Source organism: Schistocerca americana, chromosome 2 (genome assembly GCF_021461395.2).
Source record: "Schistocerca americana isolate TAMUIC-IGC-003095 chromosome 2, iqSchAmer2.1, whole genome shotgun sequence".
Taxonomy (NCBI): domain Eukaryota; kingdom Metazoa; phylum Arthropoda; class Insecta; order Orthoptera; family Acrididae; genus Schistocerca; species Schistocerca americana.
In genome coordinates, this window is record NC_060120.1 from 792,039,638 (window position 1) to 792,060,246 (window position 20,609).

At 42.3% G+C, this 20,609-nt stretch overlaps 1 protein-coding gene across 1 annotated transcript in view; it reads right to left on the reverse strand.

The window, feature by feature from the left end:
- The window catches only part of LOC124594436, an 822,371-nt gene that overhangs the window by 595,441 nt on the left and 206,321 nt on the right, over nucleotides 1–20,609 (reverse strand). Inside the window, exon 17 of the mRNA XM_047132812.1 lies at nucleotides 7,482–7,720. Within this exon, the coding sequence (XP_046988768.1) occupies nucleotides 7,482–7,720 (239 nt within the window). The remainder of the gene's footprint in view (nucleotides 1–7,481; nucleotides 7,721–20,609) is intronic.

Consider the following 20,609-nt stretch of genomic DNA (forward strand, 5'->3'; position numbering starts at 1 on the left):
CCACGGACAAAGCAGTGGCTGACGTTCTTCACTTAACGACCGAGAGCAGCGGCGTTTGCGTAGAGTTGTCAGTGCTAACAGACAAGTAACACTGCGCGAAATACCCGCAGAAATGAATGTGAACGTACAACGAACGTACCCGTTAGGACAGTGCGGTGAAATCTGGCATTAGTGCGCCGTGGGAACAGACAACCGACGCGAATACCATTGATAACAGCGCGACATTGCTTGCAGCTCCTCTCCTGGGCTCGTGACCGTTTCGGTTGGAACCTTGGCGACTGGAAAACCATGGACCGGTCACATAGTCCCGATTTGAGTTGGTAAGAGCTGGTGGTAGAGCTCGAGTGTGGTGGAGGCTCCACGAAGCTATGGACCCAAGTTGTCAACAAGGCACTGTGCTTGCTGGTGGTGGCTTGATAATGGTGTGGGTTGTGTTTACATGGAATGGACGCTTTTTTCAAATCAACGAACCTATCGTATAGCGCCATAAAGCGCCAATCCCTGTGCAGCTGCTTCATATGAAAGCGTAATAGCAAATAAGCATATGGAGCCTGAAGATGGCAAAATGAATTGCCGAAACTGATTGCTTCCAGAAAAAAATAAAATATCTTTAAGTGTACGGTCGTTGGTAAAGTTTATTGAATTGAAAAGTACATACCAGCCGATGTCCCCTGGCTGTAATGGACTAACAGCCATTAAGTTATTACCGGTCCATGTAATTTTAATATCTACATTTTCTGAACGTTTTTAGCAGATTAACGCCTGTGTTTGACACTGATAGGTATTTTCACGACGAATTACCCCTTTGCCTGTGCTTATCTGCTTCATACGAGGGTTATTCGGGAAGTAATGAACGACCAGTCACGAAATGGAAACCACACTGAAAACCCGATGCAGTTTTGCACAGGTGTGTCTCTAGTATGCCTGTCGATCGCTTTACGCCGCTCTTTCTAATTCAGAGCACACAGGGAGCACATGAGGATATCTAGAAAAATAATGTCTCCCAGCAAGTACGAGGGCTTGGTGAGAAATTTCTCCTGAAGCTATGCAGCCAACATTATATAGCTGTCGTGCGTTTGATTCTTCAAGACAATTCTCAGCCGCATTCTGCAGGGGCAATGAAGATGCTCCTGCATCGTTTTCAATTGTAAATGTCTAATTACCCACAATACAGCCCGTAATTGTCTCTCACTGAGTTTCATCTCTGCCCACATGAACCGCTGGCTATGAAGACAACATTTTGGCACAGACAACGAGCTGCAGGCCAGCGTAGAGAATTGGTGGAAAGCACTGGCGGCTTCCTCCTATAACGAGGTTATGGGAAAGTTGGTACAACGCTACGACAAACGTCCAAGTCGGATAGGCGACTAGGAGATAAGTACCTGGAAGTTGTAGGTAACTGTTGCAAATAAAACAGTTTCGATTTTCCCTGTGGTTTCCTTTTCGCGACCTATCATTCCTTTCTTTCCGATTAGCCCTCGAACGTTCTTTTTCCTTCATCTATCTTGCGGCATTTTGCTTCCAAAATATCGGAATGAGTCCAGTCTGTCTACCAAACAGTTCTTAATTTTAATTTTAAGCGTCACGCAGATTTTTTTTTTCTTTTGATATTCCTCAGTTCATTCCTCTATGGTTCACTCACTATATTGAAGCTCATCAGCCAAATGTTGGGCTAATACGTTTCATATTTCTTTGCTATTGCACCGCTTAATAGATACCTATATGATGCTATTATGGGTGACGATAATAACTGGGAAGGTCGAGCCGCTAACACCCACCTCTTTTTTTTCACATAACTGTTCAGTTCCGTGTTCTTGATTTATTGATTTGCACCTCTCCGCAGAGGAAGTGGAGGAGACCTGTGTCCGGGGTGTGGGAAGCCATTTGCGGACGCCGGACGCGTGCCGAGGGCGGACCAACTTCTGGAAGGAAGCCACTCGGGGCAGAGGGCAGCGACCCGAGTGCCAGCCTCCAGCTGGAGTCTGCGGTCACGGCAGCGCCAAGAGGTCACGTGCGTTCTCTTGTCTTCAGAGTTGCAAATTCCGTCCTGCGCGGCTGTGGGAACAATGCAGTGCGTGGCGCTACCGCAAAATGAGCTGTTTTACGAGCCGCTATCTCAGTTAAAAGAACATCTACGTGGTGGCTTTCTTGCTGAGAAACATTCCGAGATACCTGGAGGCAGTCGTACAGGGGCAAACATAACGATCTAGCGGTTTTCGCATGAATAAGTTACGTGGCAGTCACTCTTAAGGTTTCCCTCCTTTTTGTAGGAGAGAAATAGCGTTGTCTCGACGCAAAAGCAGGCGAACAGCAGAATTATTTCTAATATGACATAAATTCTTTCTGAAGGCAGTACTGGGTCGCAGTGGTAAAAAATTAAATCACGCACGGGATGACTTTATTGATCATACGGCACGTTTCGGAATTTATACATCATCAGCTGTCTAGAAAAAGTCAGGTACAAAAATATCTTGTAAAACATAGTAATGGATGGCTATAGCATTCCACTTTGATTGAAAAACACTTAGCACAAACGTGGTTCAAAATGGCTCTGAGCACTATGGGACTTAACTGCGGAGGTCATCAGTCCCCTAGAACTTAGAACTACTTAAAGCTAACTAACGTAAAGACATCACACACATCCATGCCCGAGGCAGGATTCGAACCTGCGACCGTAGCGGTTCCAGACTGTAGCGCCTAGAACAGCTCGGTCACTCCGGCCGGCCATAAACTATTGCGGCACGTAGATATACATTTCCAGTTGTATGTGAGACAAATATTCGCAGACTGCTGACATAATTCTGCACAATGCGGACGAAGACGACAATTTTGCTGCCAGGTGGTGTTACAAAACGTATAGTGGGGCCAAGGCACAACAACTACTGTACGTTTATTACGTCGTGCCTGAGTGCTGTGAACCAACTTATTATAAGTCAAATTTTTTCTTTGTACAAATGGCAATAACTTTAAAGTGATAAAAAGTCACACAAAGTATTAGTTAAATTCAGAAGTATTACGTAGCGCCATCATCGTCAAAAGTTACAATCACAACAACTGTGCGATATGACAAGCGGCATAAATTTAAAATATATAACAATGGCCCAAATATGCCACAAATTTGAATACAGACAGTAATACAGGAAAAGGACAATACAATATTTTCTTTAAAGTCGTATAGCTCTTCTGTCAGACCCGAATCCGGTACCAGAAACCACCAAATATACGCTATTGCGCTTATATCAAATAGAAAAACAATTTTCTGCCAATAAGCACAAACTCGCTTTTTTTAATGAAACATAAGGAGTGTTTAGTATAAACAGAAATTGTTCGTGGGAGATTACACGCCAGGTCCATGTAACCATGTAACTAAGAAATGTTATTTGGTTCCACGTACGCAGAAAATGAACACAGCACGACTTTCTTTTTTACCCTTCCCTATATAGCTATGTACTTATGTATAGTTCTCCTTTTTTTTAATTAAATGTTAACTGGGATTATAACAAAGACACTGGTCACGTGAAAATGGCACTCCGAATGTAACATGTGATACCACCAATGAACAGGGCGGAAAGAGATACTTCTATTGAGCAGGTCATCTTGGCTGTTTATCACGCTTTAATAACGATTTATTTGTCACTAGATTGAGAACGTGTGCAAATATTTCACTTTTTAATTAATTGCGCATCAACTGTCAGATACAGGACACTGAATATGGTCTGAGGGGGACCGGCAGAGAGAGACGCCTCTTTGAACATATTTCTTGTGTTTTTGAGTTATATATGCCTTAAATGGTGGTCCGTTTTACGTATTTTGTGTTCGTTTTAAGATTTAGCGGGATAACTATTGTACTGTGAAGGGTGCGCCAACGGATAGTCTTGGTCATTCTGCGTTAGAGGGTCACTGAGGTAACTTGTTAGCGTTGTTTGAACATGAAACGTGATCGATTGTCGGCGGTGGCCACATGTATACTTTAACATTCGTACCTGCTTGGAAGAATTTCTACATGAGTGGGATCTAGAATGGGTGATCCATTTATAACTTTTCTCGAGTGTTACTTGATGGGAAAATTTGAATTCTGACTTATTTCTGCTGCATTTTGAAATTATTACTGGTTAACCTGTTTGAATCTGCTCAAGATTACGCGAATTTTGATATGCCAACCGCTAACTGAACTTTATTGACATGAGGGCTAACGATTATTTTGTGAAGACTTTAACAGAATCCGACTCTGGTTTTCGCGAAGCAGTGATTTTTAATTAGTATTTGGGGGTCTGATACCATTTAAATACACAAACACACAATTTTTACTGCAGTGGATTTTTGCTGTTGTTTTATTTCGTGCTTAAACGCATATTTGTAAGACCACCGTTATAATTATTGATGTGTTTCATTTTACTGTTTTAAATTATATACTGTTAATGAAGTATATACTGGTAGAATAAATTATGAGTTCGTTCAGTTCAGTTCAGTTCGTTTGGCTTCGGGTACACTCAATTATTCAAGGAATGCAGCACTTTTCATGAATTTTATTTATTTTTTTATTTATATCACCTTGTATTTAACTTAGATTGGCGTAAGTTACCGATACTTAGATAATTTAGACTGAAGGATCATCAGTTAAATCTATTTTCCAGCGAGATTAGCTGCTGGGCACGAAAACAAGCGGTGCGCAGCTCGACCCTACGACGATATCGAGATAATATTTCAAACAGAATCGTGCATTTGCTAAGGTGTATGTATGTATGTGTGTGTGTGTGTGTGTGTGTGTGTGTGTGTGTGTGTGTGTCTGTGAAGTACACCATATTAGACGGAGGGGGTCCGACAGCCGTTCTTCTAGTTCAATGGTTCAATTGGCTCTGAGCACTATGGGACTCAACTGCTAAGGTCATTAGTCCCCTAGAACCTAACTATCCTAAGGACATCACAAACATCCATGCCCGAGGCAGGCTTAGAACCTGCGACCGTAGCGGTCTTGCGGTTCCAGACTGCAGCGCCTTTAACCGCACGGCCACTTCGGCCGGCGTTCTTCTAGTCATTGCACCAGGATGGAGGTACACGGCTCGTGTTGTCTGTACTTCAACTATGCCTACACGGTCAGTACCGCGGTTTGATCGCGTCCGCATTGTTACTTTGTGCCAGAAAGGGCTGACAACAAGGGAAGTGTCCAGGTGTCTCGGAGTGAACCAAAGCGGTGTTCATCGGACATAGAGGAGATACAGGAACTGTCGATGACATGCCTCGCTCCGGCCGGCCGAGGGCTACTACTGCATTGGATTATGGCTCGTAGGAACCCTGATGGTAACGCCACCATGTTGAATAATGCTTTTCGCGCAGCCACAGGACGTCGTGTTACGACTCAAACTGTGCTCAGTAGGCTGCATGATGCGCAACTTCACTCCCGATATCTATGGTGAGGTCTATCGTTGCAACCACGACACCATGCAGCGCGTTACTGATGGGCCCGACAAGTTGCTCATGGACCTCTCAGGATTGTCTCAAGAATGGTTCAAATGGCTATAAGCACTATGGGACATAACATCTGAGGTCATCAGTCCCCTAGACTTCGAACTACTTAAACCTAACTAACCTAAGAACATCACACACATTCATGCCCGAGGCAGGATTCGAACCTGCGATCGTAGCAGCAGCGCGGTTCTGGACTGAAGCACCTAGAACCGCTCGGCCACAGCGGCCGGCTCAGGATTCGCATCACGTTCTCTTCACCGATGAGTTTCGCATATGCCTTCAACCAGACAATCGTTGCATACGTGTTTAGACGCAACCCGGGCAGGCCGAAATCCTTTGACCCACTGTTCAGCGATTGCAGCAAGGTGGAGGTTTCCTGCTCTTTTGGGGGGGGGGGGGGGGATTATGGGGGGCCGACGTACGCCACTGGTGATCGTGGAAGGCGCCGTAACGGCTTTACGATACGTGAATGCCATCCTCCGACCGATAGTGCAATCATATCGGCAGCATATTGGCGAGGCATTCGTCTTCATGAACGACAATTCGCGCCCCCATCATGCACATCTTGTGAATGACTTCCTTCAGAATAACGACATCGCTTGACCAGAGTGGCCTGCGTGTTCTCCAGACATGAACCCTATCGAACATCCCTGGGATTGATTGAAAAGGGCTGTTTATGGACGACGTGACCCACCAACCACTCTGAGGGATCTACGCCGAATCGCCGTTGAGGCGTGGGACAATCTGGACGAACAGTGCCTTGATGAACTTGTGGATAGTATGCCACGACGAATACAGGCACGCATCAATGCAAGAGGACGTGCTACTGGGTGTTAGAGGTACTGGTGTGTACAGCAATCTGGACCAGCATCTTTGAAGGTCTCACTGTATGGTGGTACAACATGCAATGTGCGGTTTTCATGAGCAATAAAAAGGGCGGAAATGATGTTTATGTTGATCTCTATTCCAATTTTCTGTACAGGTTCCGGAACTCTAGGAACCGAGGTGATGCAAAAAACTCCACAATAATTTTTAATTATTGTCTATGGTAAGACTCACGCAATTGTAAAATTTTTTAAGTTTCCTTCCTTTTATCTATGAAAATAAAAATGTTTCAGTCTGAAAAACGGAGACTGTGCTAAACACCATAAAGGTTTCGTCAAAACCGAGGTGAGTGCCCATGAAAGAAATCCCAAGCATTTATCTGTTTTGTTGAAAATAAACATTTCACAGATACACTATCCCGTGGCTAAATTATTTTTAATCCTTCTTTTAATTTTATAGGGTGTAAAGCAATTTTAAGTGATTAACTATGCGAAATATGTTCTATTAGTTGCTTTCAAATACGACACTGACTGCTGCATATTCCTTTTCTTTTCAGCTGACGAGTTGTTTTTACATTGTTGGGACGAGAAACAAGGCTTTTTATTATCTCAATCGGTATGTTTTGTTGAAAATCTTGTAGGTATTCAGGTCTCCAATTTCGTTTGCTCTCGTTTTGACGTCACCAGGTGGAATTTTTTTTCCCATTTGGATCCAACTACATTTGGAAGTGTTTATTTTCGTTGTGTTACTACGTGGATTGACTGTTTTTTTAAAATAAAAGGGTCCTCGGGCTAGTGCATAGTAACCACAAATGTGTTGTTAGGTGTCGCATTCTCCACAATTTTTACAAGGTCCATAGGCACCGCTACCTGACATTCTGACATTCTGACATTGTTGCAGAGTCTTACGATTTTCAATCTGGGCAAAATCTTTGTCACATGTTGCAAACAAAAAGTTTTGTGGCACTTACTTGTGCTGTCATTGGGGCTTTATATGCACAGCTAGAAATGATCATAGCGCTTCGTTCGCTTTTCAGGTGATTGGCAATAGCATAGCTTGTTTTTTTGGGACTAAAAATAAATAAATAAATTAGTACTTAGCCTGTAATTGATTTCTAATCGGTATATTTTTCATCCTTGACGTCTGCCTACCGTCTGGGGAGTATAACAGACAGGGAAAGTCTTGCTTGCCTATGACGCTCTCCTCCTTGTCGGCGGCGTCCGCGTCGCTACGCGCGCGCTCTGTCGGCTCCGCGGTGGACGAGTGCCGCCACACGGAACCCAGTCGTTTCGCGCCGAGCCGGCGCCTCGTGCGATCGCCGCTAGATGGCTCCGCCGTACCCGTGCTGGACGCCGACTGCCGGCCGACCGCCGACGTCGCGGCGGTGTTTTCTCCCGCCGTGCCGGACGAGGGCGCCACCGGCTCCGCGCTGTTGACATACGGGAGCAATTTGGTTAGCGCACATTTCCTGCAAACGTGATAGTAATTCTCCATCAGTCACTTATTTTATAAAGGCGCCTGAAAAAATTGCTACAACAGTGTAATGCGATATTTCTTCTTACTAAAGCTTAAATTGACTGCTAATAAATTTTTTACGTTAGAGAAGCTAAATGTCTGCGCCAAGAACGCAAATATAAACTTTATTCTCGATAACAGGTTTCGGAGTCAATGCTACCATCTTCAGATCTGGAATGTATTAATAATGTGTTACTACATACAAAACAATTTGAATGCGTGGTGTCGGGTACAATATAACAGAAAAATTCATAAATACAACAATCTAGATGGACAGATTACAGAATATTTCCTACAATAGCAGTACTCTATCTCATGAATTGGTAGCTACGTAACAGACCAGAAAACTGATGCATCGCCATGTCAGAATTAAAAACACAATATACACAGTTATTCACCGCATACGTGTGTCGTACGCCACTCGCGACAGAGTAAATCATTACAGCTACGGCGCCGCTAGACCGGTAATTGAAAAACCTGACAACTCGACCGACAGATGTCACTTGGGTAACATGTGTATTCTTCCTTACAATAATTTATGCGATTACGATATGCTAGCTAAACCTAACCACATGTTTACAAAATTATGTCAACATTTAATTAAGGCAGACTCTAAAAAACTTATTGATATGGTGTTAATTATTCAATGTACCTATGTAAAAGCTGACTGTGTGTTTGGTGCAGTTATCCCACACTGATATACAATTGATTACTGAAGACGAGACTTAACTGTATACAAAAACCACAGACTCACGTACTCAACCATTAAAATATTTAACTTTTTTGTTTTAAATTTAAAAATCTTAAGAAAAAGCAGCGTTAAAAAATTTACAAGCTCGGCTTCTACATTATAATTAAAATAGCAGTGTAAACTGTGGTTGCATCCGAAGTAATGGCAATGTACTCGATAGCAACATAGAAGAATATGAGGACGCAAATAAAAAAAAATTTAAAGATGCGAAGATATTTTACCCCTGATTTTCTAAGAGTTATTGGCTTTGTACGTGTGTCTGTGGATTTTGTGAACTGCTAAATCCTTGCGTCTCAAAATGAATAAACTAAAAAAAAAGTGCTTTGGCTAAATGTGTATGTAACATAACAGTGTATGTATTTGTGTTCGACATATGAACAACTGGCGGATTTTAACGAAATGAGGTATACGTATCACTTACTACTGGGAAAGAAACGTTGTGGGGATAGTAACCAACAACATTCTACTTGGTTGTGAGTGATAATGTGGAGAGAGAAGGGAGCAGCGAGAGATAGACAGACAGAGTGAGGCTGAACATGGACGTAGATGTGGAGGAAAGAGGAAATGGACAGAGAAAGGCGGAGGGGAAATAGAGAGGGACGGCGTAGTGATGGCCAGAGGAGGGGGGAGGAGGTGACGGACAGAGAAAGGAAAGAGGAGGGGATGGACAGGAGAGTGGTCTGGGTGAGATGGACGTAGAGGGAGTGAAAAGGAGAGGCAGGAGCAGAAGGAGAACCCTACCATCAGCTCTTGTCAACTCAGATCTGAATTCGTATGACCAGACCACGGTTTTCAGTCGTCTAGGCTCCAACCAATATGGTCAGGAGCTCAGGAGAGGCGCTACAGGCGATGTTGCGATGTTAGCAAAGGCACTCGCGTCGGTCGTCTGCTGCCATAGCCAAATTTAGCCGCTCTGTCCTAACGGACACGTTCGTCGTACTGTCCGCACTGATTTATGCTGTTACTTCAGACAGTGTTGCTTGTGTATTAGCACTGACAACTCTACGCAAACACCGCTGCTGTCGATGGTGAAAGACTGCCTTCGGCCACTGCGTTGTACGTGGTGAGAAGTAATGCCTGAAATTTGAAATTCTCGTAACACTCTTGACACTGTGGGTCCCAGAGCACTGAATTCCCTAGCGATTTCAGAAATGGAATGTCCTACGCGTCCACCAATCTGCGTTCAAAGTCTGTTAATTCTCGGCTTGTGGCCATAATCACGTCGGGAACCTTTTCACATAAATCGCCTAAGTACTAATGACTGCTCCGCCAATGCACTGTCCTTTTATACATTGGGTGTGCGATAATACCACATCTGTATATATGCATACCGCTGTCCCATGACTTTTGTCTTCTTACTGCAAGCTAGGATGCCTCTTAAGACTTTTTCAAATATATTAGAAGTTTCCTTGGGCTACACCTTAGGTTGGTTCTGTTACATGTGAAAATGAGTTGTGTCAAATTTGAGCTCAGTGGGATAAGGGGAAAAGGTGCCCCTGACGCCCGAAAATCGGAAAATTGCTAAGAATAAATCCGTCAGCTTCGAAAAGTATTACTTTTTTTGAGCAAATTCGTCCATTACCGGCTGTAGGTAATTTGCTTACCTCAGGCTCTTTAATAGATTGCAGATCAGTCACGAAAAGGTAGGTGGAGACAGGGTGGAACGATCTAAGTCGGTCTCCTTTTACACTCCCCCCCTCCCCCCTCCAAATCTCCAGCAGTCTCTCACTTTCGAAGAAAGGTAGCGAGAAGAATGTCTTAGTCTTTCGTTCGCTTGTGGGAGAAAGTTTATTTACTGGGGGACTACTTTCTTCAAAAAACTGGCAACAAATTATTGTGTGTCTTTTACAATTTGCGGGTGTGTCAAAGCGCCACACTACACATGCGTTACGATTTATTAGGAAAAAATGAATTCCGACACAAAAACTGGGAAACTGCATATCAAAATTAGAAGCTTTGCATCAACGACGGATGCAGTTACAAAAACTTGCTGGAAGAACTTCGGACATTCACAAGTGAAAAGAAACAGATTTTGTTCAAAAAAGTAATGGCATTTTTGACGTAGCGCTTGGCAATACTAAATATAAATGCATCTGAAAATAAAATAAATAAAAAAATCACTACTCATTCAGTGCTGATAATTTCTATCACATTTCTCTCGTTTAACTGGGAATCATTCAAATAATTTTCCATCGTTTTTTCTCAAACTGACTTGCCGAATTGGTGGCGTAAATTTCAAGTACTGTTGACTCAGATTTAACTTGAGTTCGATGAAGTTCCCGGAACACTGACAGATAACAAAATGCCGTAGCCACAAGTACAAATTAGGACATTAGTCGATAATCACTGTAAAGCTTGTAGCTGCCTTTGATAGATGTAGGAAAATAAGGGAAGATTTCAGTTACATTACATCATTATCAAGCAGAGAATCCGAAACCAGATATTGCACTGGTAAAGCGAACCCAGGAGCAGATGTAGACTCAGATCACAATATAGAAATGGTGAAGAGTAGACTGAAGTTTAAGAGACTAGTCAGGAAAAACAATGGGCAAAGACATGGGATTCGAATGTGTTAAGGAATAAAGATATACGCTTGAAGTTCTGAGGCTGTAGATACTGCGATAATGAATAGGTTAGTGGGCAGTGTTCACTTGAAGAGGAAAGAACATCTCTAAAAAAGGAAGAAAAACATAGGTACAAAGAAGTAGCTGCGAAGTAACCCTGAGTAACAGAATAAACACTTACATTGAACAAAGAAAGAATAAAGTGCAGAAATGTTCAGGGAAATTATTCAAGAATACAGAAATACAAGTCATTTAGAAACGAATTAAATTGCAAGTGCAGGGAACCTAAGGCGAAACGTCTGAATGAAAAATGTGAAGAAATCGAAGAAGAAATGATTTTACGGGGGACTCTCTCAGCAGGTAGAAAATTCAAAAGATCCTAAGTAGAAATTGAAAGCAAAGGTGGTAACATTAACAGTGCAGTAGGAATTCCACTGTTAAATTCAGAGGAAAGAGCGAATAGCTGGATGGAGTACACTGAAGACCTCTTGGTGGGGAGGACTTACCTGATGTGGTAGAACAAGAAACAGGAGTCGATAGAGAAGAGATAGGGGATCTGGTATTAGAATTGGAATTTAAAAGAGCTTTGGAAGACTTATGATTAAATAAGGCGGATGGGATAGATTACATTCCATCGGAATTTCTGAAGTCATTGGAAGAAGTGGCAACAATACGATTATTCACGTTGGTGTGTAGAATGTATGAGACTGGCGATATACCATCACATTTACGAGTAAACATCATCCATATAATTCGAAAGACTGAAATAGCCTACATATGTGAAAATTATCGCACAGTCATCTTAACAGCTCAAGCATCCAGCTGCTCACAAGAATAATATACAGAAGTATAGCGGTGAGCACCTGATGGTATACAAAGCTTTTATTTTATTAAGTCGGTCAGTGTATCTATATTTATTCTATGGATGAAATCTGTAATTTTGACGCCTGTTTCCCTCTAAAGAATACTAACGTTTTTGATTCAGAGACATGGCCTGAAGATAATTTATGATGAAATTGAGACTGGTTGTTATTTTGACTGTGTTTCTTAGCTTTTAATAAATCCTTGCGATCAAGACTGATTAGTATTTTAATTATGTATCAGATCGCTGTTAATTTCCAGGAATGTTTTCGAAAGTTATTAATTTTAGCTTCCCTTTCGAGTGGGAATAATTGTTCCAGTTGGTTCCCAAAAATCAACGTGGCATCTTTTTGAGAAAATGACGAAATCTGGAAATCTCCGAGCAGGAAGAGTCATTCATTGGCACTAACGATATCATAATAAAACTGTCTATACGCACACGGATGAACATACGTAGCACGATTCGACGAAGGGAGACTTTTTCAGAGTATCTAACAAAGTACAGTATTTACCTATATACACTACTGGCCAGTGAAATTGCTTTTCAGAGCATTCACACAAGGTTGGCGCCGGTGACGACACCTGCAACGTGCTGACATGAGGAAAGTTTCCAACCGATTTCTCATACACAAACAGCAGTTGACCGGTGTTGCCTGGTGAAACATTGTTGTGATGCCTCGTGTAAGGAGGAGAAATCCGTACCATCACGTTTCCGACTTTGATAAAGGTCGGATTGTAGCCTATCGCGATTGAGGTTTATCGTATCGCGACATTGCTGCTCGTGTTGGTCAAGATCCAATAACTGCTACCAGAATATGGAATCGATGAGTTCAGGGGGGTAATAGGAAACGCGGTGCTGGATCCGAACGGCCTCGTATCACTAGCAGTGGAGATGACAGGCATCTTAATCGCATGGCTGTAAGGGATCGTGCAGCCACGTCTCGATCCCTGAGTCAACAGATGGGGACATTTGCAAGATAACAACCATCTGCACGAACAGTTCGACGACGTTTGCAGCAGCATGGACTATCAGCTCGGAGACCATGGCTGCGGTTACCCTTAACGCTGCATCACAGACAGGAGCACCTGCGATGGTGTACTCAACGACGAACCTGGGTGCACGAATTGCAAAATATAATTTTTTTCAGATGAATCCAGGTTCTGTTTACAGCATCATGATGGTCGCATCCGTGTTTGGCGACATCGCGGTGAACGCACATTGGAAGCATGTGTTCGTCATCGTCATACTGGCGTATCACCCGGCGTGATGGTATGGGGCGCCATTGGTCACACGTCTCAGTCACCTCTTGTTCGCATTGACGGCACTTTGAACAGTGGACGTTACATTTCAGATGTGTTACGACCCGTGGCTCTACCTTCATTCGATCCCTGCGAAACCCTACATTTCAGCACGATAATGCACGACCGCATGTCGCAGGTCCTGTACGGGCCTTTCTGGTACAGAAAATGTTCGACTGCTGCCCTGGCCAGCACACACTGCAGATGTCTCACCAATTGAAAACGTCTGGTTAATGGTGGCCGAGCAACTGGCTCGTCACAATAAGCCAGTCGCTACTGTTGATGAGCTGTGGTATCGTGTTGAATTTGCATGGGCAGCTGTACCTGTACACGCCATCCAAGCTCTGTTTGACTCAGTGTCCAGGTGTATCAAGGCCGTCATTACGGCCCCAGAGGTGGCTGTTCTGGGTACTGATTTCTCAGGATCTATGCACCCAAATTGCGTGAAAATGTAATCACGTGTCATTTCTAGTATAATATATTTGTACAATGAATACCCGTTTTTCATCTGCATTTCTTCATGGTCTAGCAATTTTAATGGCCAGTAGTGTAGCTTAGCCGTTACCCTACAAATTCTCCTTTCGTGAAGAAGGCAGTATTATTTTTTGTACAATTATTTTTAAACATCACGTGCAAATTTATGAGATATTTAAGTTCAATATCGTGTTGGGTAACTTGGCTGCTGAGCCGTGTCGACTCGTTTTATGTTCTTACATCTTTGCTTGCTGGTACAATCCCTCTGTCCAGTCGCCGGGAGGCGCTTCGGTCGCCTGTTAGTTGACTCTTTGGTTGTAGTTTCTTGCAGCGGGCTGTTAACCACATGGGCAGGAGTCGGTCACTGTCGGTGAGAGAGACACAAAAGGAACATGTCACGTACGGTAAGCTGTGCACGGAGCTTGCGGGCACACCAGTGTCTAAAGGGCGGGCGCACACGGGAGACTTTTTGTCGCGCAACTGTCTCGTCTTTTCCACAGAGTCTGTACGATCATATGTAAGAGTGCACACGGAGTGATGCGACAGCGACACAACTTTTCAGTTGCTCTGGCTGCCGACAGACGGGCGACGCAACCGTCTCCCCTCCCACAGGTTACACGTGCGCGCGCTCACGGGCGGCATTGTAGCTGCCGTCTCTGTTGTAAGCAGTTGGAAACTTTGAAGTTCGTAAAATGGCTGTTGTGAGGGATGAAGACATCGATTGTGAATTGCTCATAAATGAAGTAGACAAGAAGCCTGCATTGTTCAATAAAACTTTAGAAGATTATTCTGACACTAATTTGAAAAGCAAACTATGGGGAGAAGTGTGTGTAAACGTATGGAGTATGATCTAGGGACAACTCTCTCTCTCTCTCTCTCTAAAAAAAGTCTGGTAAGTTTTTATTTTACAAAGTTGCTTTTAGTGACATATTTTTAACATTGTTAATCTATTACACATCTTAATAATATTTTGAGGATAGAACAAGGAAGTTTTTCAGTGTTGTTGGGTCCTAGTGAAATCAAGAGTCCATCGTACTGCAGTCGACATTCATAAGCCATATCTGTAAACTTGATTACATCTTTTCCGAGCACAAAATTGTTGAGCACACAACATACTTTGATTATTATATCGCATAAATCGATGGTAACATCAAGAGGTGTATGGTAAATACATCATTTGTTCACCAGCATGCCAAGCGTGCATTCAACCATACGACGAGTAGTTGCATGCCTATGGTTGAAAATTTTCTTTACTGAGGTTAGCGTTTTTTTAGCAAATGAGCGCAAAATTTGCCTCGATAAACCAAAAGCATCATCAGCAACCAAACAAAAAGGCTTTGGCCCGCCTTCTGGATTATTAGGCAATGTTAGGTCGTTCGGTATGTTCGGTGGGTTACTTTGCTGCTTTTTGCCCATATTCGAATTATTAAAAACTGAGGAATCACCTGCTGCTCCATTTGCACTAATATCTATGAAGACAAATTGATATTCAACATCGACCCATGCCATCAACAGCAAAGAAAAGATTTTTTTATAATTAAAATATTCTGAGCCGGAACTTTGAGGTTGTGTTATTCGAATATGTTTTACATCTACAGCACCATGTTGCTGGGGAAACGGTTGATTTTCGAGAATTGTTCAGCAATGTGCAGCCACTCTTCTTCACATTTCTCTGGCATAACCATAGGTTGCAAAACATTCCATATTTCAGTGAATGTTGCTTTCACTATTTTGCGGATTGTGCTAGCACCAATCAAGTACTTGTATGAAAGATCGTTGAAACTTGATCCAGTTGCTAGATAACTGAAAAGAAGTTATAATAATTTATGAAGTTTCGTAAATGATTTAAGGTAATTTAATTATAACAGTTTTCATTTTTATTTCATGAAAATAAATTAAAATCTACAACAATGTCAAGTGTTTCAGTTTATTGCCTTTGTTTCCTAGTAACGCTGGTACAACGAAAATGGAAAAATCTAAGGAAATGCTTTGCAATAGAGTTGGGTGAGCAAAAATCTGCCAAGTTAGACCAACCAGCCGGAAAGCGCCGAACTACAAATTTTACTATCAATGTTTATTTCTTCTACCAACCGTAGAAGTACGTGAAACAAGTGCATATGCTGAACTAGTAGTGAGCGATGAGGAACCTGAGGAAACAGAGAACGTTCAAAGGCCATCTATTGATCGTTCTCTACAAACCTCCCACAATCCAAATTAGAAGAAGAAGATGAGTTATGAAGAAACTTTACTCGATATACTTCGAGAGTAGAAAGAAGCTGCTTCTACAGTGGATGAGCCTGCAACACATTTTGCATTCTCTCTTGTACCTACGCTGAAAGCAATACCCACACACCGACTGATCGTTGCACAAATTGAGATTCTTCAGATAATACGACGTTTCCAGAACACGTGTCTACCAAATGACACACGTGATAGTTTCAGTGGCGGAGTTCTGTATTCTAACTTCTCCACCACTCCTCGAGTGTTTACTGCAACATCTGTGTCTGACAAGCTAATATTGACCGAAAGATGGAGAAAGGAAGATGGATGTGGGCAGAACGCTTCATCAGGATGGTAGAGGGAAGACTACCACTAGTATTATCCGTTGACAGAAGAAGCAGCCGAGGAAGGCCGTGGACTAGAGAGAACGGTAATAAGCCCACTGGGCGAAAAGTCACCCCAGTCACACATGAATCGCAAAGTTTTTGCAGATGACGCAGCGATCGAGTCGCAAAAGGCAGTAGCGATTAGCGGAACACTTGCTTATATTCCAAGTGGACATGTGGACATTGTACTTAAACGTGACAGAGTGACAAAAAGGGGCAATCGTGTTTGGCCTTAAAAAAAAAAAAGTGGATGAAGTTGCGCGGTTTTCTGGTTCTTCTCGGCGGACTCTTCAGCGTGTCTCCAAGTACTGGTGTAATAAACGTGGTCACGAAACACGACGTTAGGATTGTGGTCGGGAAAAAATATTGACTACGAGACTTGTTCTACGGCTTGTGAGTCCAAACCCAACAGGAATTACCGCAGGCAGTAGGTGAAGATCTATTCGAACCTGCTAGCGAGAGAACATTGCGACAGGAACTGAATACAGTGAACATTAAGTTGGTCACCTCACAAGAGACCGTTTGCTCACACAGGCACATAAAAACGATAACAGCAAAGTTCATCGGAATGGACGAATATGCGTCTGATTTTCTGAACACTCCTCTACTCCCACACCCTGTTACAGCTCGATTATCCTGCAAAATCGCCAGACTTGAACCCCACAGAAATGAATGAGGCATGTTGGAACAGCGGGTAAAACGATGTCGTCAGCATCATCGCAATTTGGTGGATATTGTGATCAGATCCTCAGCGAGTGGCTAAACCTGGAGGCGACGTACCTGGACAATCTTGCGGACTCACTTCGGAACCGACTCCAGGTGTCTAACGAGTCCAACGGTGGAATTACACGGTGTTAAATGTGTTTGTAATGATTTCTATTGGGCTGACTAAATTTTTTCCCGGTGGGCCTACCAACGAGGAGGTGATGGACCTGAGGAAAGGAGAATGGACTACCAAAGTCAGGAACTGATATAACTGGTGAACGAATGTAGAGAACTCTTATGTTCTCCCAGGCCAAAGCGACAGTGAAGACGAAGAAGAATAATCGAAAGTAACATACACAAGCAATTAATTTATTTTATTAACTGTTACTGATCCCTTGCCTACAGAGTGTCAGCTGTCTGTCTGAGGTGGGATCTCTACACGTGAACTATCTGGAAAGAGCAATCACGACTGTGGCGGTTAATTCAGAAGTCCCTACTTCGGACAGCATAAATAAAGAACGCAGCAAAAGAATTAAAGAATGAAAATGTGCACATACAACGCGAAACTTTATTTGATGGAAGAGTCTGCATCTTCTTGTGTAACGGCAAGAACCAAACCATCTACCATAATAACGTACTGGAGGCAGAGGTCCAGCGTAGGAAACTCATCCAGTGTGGAATACAGTGGCAAAAGATTGTAAACGCACATGTGCTATCCTGATAAGCCCTCTGCCGAAATTGTCGTCAGTTGACATATGGAAGTGGAAAAGCTCAAAACTCCAAAATCGTCTCCACTCACAGGTGAAGAATGATCTCGAACAGAAGCAGGAGGAAGAGAACGAAAAACTAAGGATAGTAATAAAACAGAAAACCGGATCCTCTAGAAATCTAATGAAATGATCGTAAATTACTATCGGCCGTAAAATCAAGGTTACATCTACATCGCCAGCTAAATCTACATGATTACACTGCAGTTCACAATTAACTGCGCTGGCAGAGGGTTCATCGAATCACCCTAAAGCTATTTCTCTGCCGTTTCTCTCTTAAGAAACGAACACTTAAAGCTTTGCGTGCGAGCTGTGATTTCTCTTACTATCACAATCGTTTATTCCTATGTAGGTGAATGCCAACAAAATATTTTCATCTTCTGAGAAAATAGTTGGTGATCGCAATGTCATGAGGAGATCACGCCGCATCGAAAAAGCCTTTCTTTTAATGATTGCCATCACAATTAGCGCATCATATCTGTGGTATAATCTCTCCTATTTCGCGACTATCCAAAACGAGCTTCCTTGTTTGAACTGTTTCGATGTTCTCCGTCACCCCTTTCTGATGCGGGTCCCACACCGCACAGCAGTACTCCAGAAGAGGGCGGACATGCGTAGTCTAAGTTGTCTCTTTAGCAGACCTGTTGCATTTTATAAGTGTTGTGCCAATAAATCGCAATCTCTGGTTTGCTTATCTATCTGGGCGTTTCAATTTAAGTTATTTGTAATTCCTAAGTATTTAGTTCAATTTACAGCTTTTAGGTCCGTGAGATTCATCGGGTAACCGATATTTAGAGGATTCCTTTTCGTACTTTTCTGGAGCTGTTTGGCCTGCAGGTGCAAGTCTTTCTATGTGGCACTGTTTTGGCGATAAAGATGACATAAAAAATCTTAGGATAACAAAACCACTGAGTCCTCAAGCAAAGAAATATCGGATCCGGCCGGGAATCAAACCTGGGACCCTGTGATGTAGGGGAATGACTCTAAGGACCTGTGGATCTAAAACAGAATGAGCCTGATTTTCCACATAGGAAAGTGCTCATAGCTCCTCAGGAAAATGATTACGAAAGAAAAGAAGTACACTTGCCCATGGTGTAGATGTTATTTTGTTGGTGACTAGATACAGTCCGATAAATATAAAGAATGGTGCTGTAACAACTGTGCTCATTATGAAAGCCTATGATGTTATCTGCGTGACCACTGATGAAGAATTTTGTATTTGAACTCTTATCCGACTATATACGTACTCAAGCATTACTAGAGGAATGTCATCTTTTTTTAAGTACAAAATTATTTCAAACTGAACGTAAACAGTCTTGACCGAAGGATTTTTTTTTTTTTACTTTTTCTTTAGCTCTGTTAGCGTTCGTGGAGTCGTAACGCCTGCTTCGTTCACCGCCACCGCCTACTATCATGGTATGAAGTCTGAAGATGATCTAAAACAGACTAAAACTGGTAACCTCAAAAGGAAAAAAAATTTCTTACGGTCGAGACTGTTTATGTTAATCTTAAAGTATTAAAAAAACCGCTGTTCTCCAAGAGAAATGTTCTAAGAAATTACTATTTCAAAGAAATTTTCTTGCGAATGTGCGCTCTTTTATTAAAGGAATATTTCAAGTTGTCAAAGATAAACGTAATGAAACGTGTATGAACTGTAAATTCAGACCAACTATATTAGAGAAACGAATCGGAGGAATTATATTTTCATACGTTTTACGAAAAAAGCGAGGAGCGAAGCTTCTCTCAGAAAATTGAACCTCTCTTCTCCTCTTGTCTACAGCGAACTGAGCAGACGTATTTTGCTTGTCTCTGTAGTTCATACAGATTTGATTTGTAATTAAATATGTTAAAAAAGAATTACATTATTGTTTTCAATTATAAATAAAGTTTCTCCTCGCAGTTATTAAGTTGTACGTGAATTGCGGTTTTGTAATATTTGTTTCAGAAAAGCTATCTGGAACCTCGAGCTCAGCAGATCATGGTAAAGAGACGCAATGTGCCCTATGGCTTTCGTGTTCAGCCATTGATTTCATTGTGCTGTAAGCAAAACACGTCCCTGAGATTATTTGCAGATCATTTAATAGAGACTTGCGATCCTTTTGGGCAAGGGAATCTTACGTATGATCTGGCCATTGTCTACGAACTGTGATCTGCTGCTCTCGCTTCTCTCAGATACAGGCCCCATAGAACTGATGGTGGTGTTAAATTAGTATGGCTGGTAAATAGTAAAAGCTTCAGGAGCCAGTTTCACTTTGAAATCATTGCATTCTTTTTAGATTTGTATAGATGCAGTAGGAAGAAAGCGTGCCACCATCAACAATGACTATTGTTTCATTCCTCAATAAGAGAGAAATTGCATTAGTTTGACAACTTAATTTTTACAAATTTTGCTACTTTATTCAAATACCAGGTTAAAACGCGTCATTATTCTTTCCCGCATGTGTGGGTTAACGTACAAAGTTAATGCTTTTTGGACTCTTGTTCTTGTGTATGTGTTAACAGTAAAAAATGCATTATCTTTACAACGATTTAACATATAGGATTAAGCAGATATTCACATTTTCTTCTTAATTGCGTACCCTTAACCGAAACTCTAACACTACGGTAGTTTTGCGTATAATGGTGATGGCTGAGCTGGGATTCCGCCTGCCATACGCATCTGGCCGGCTACCTGGCTGTCACGTGGACAGCGTCCCACGTGCCTGCCCGTATTCACCTCTGTGTAGAACGGTCGATAAAATTATCGCACATGTGCGCTCTCTATTGTGTGAACTAA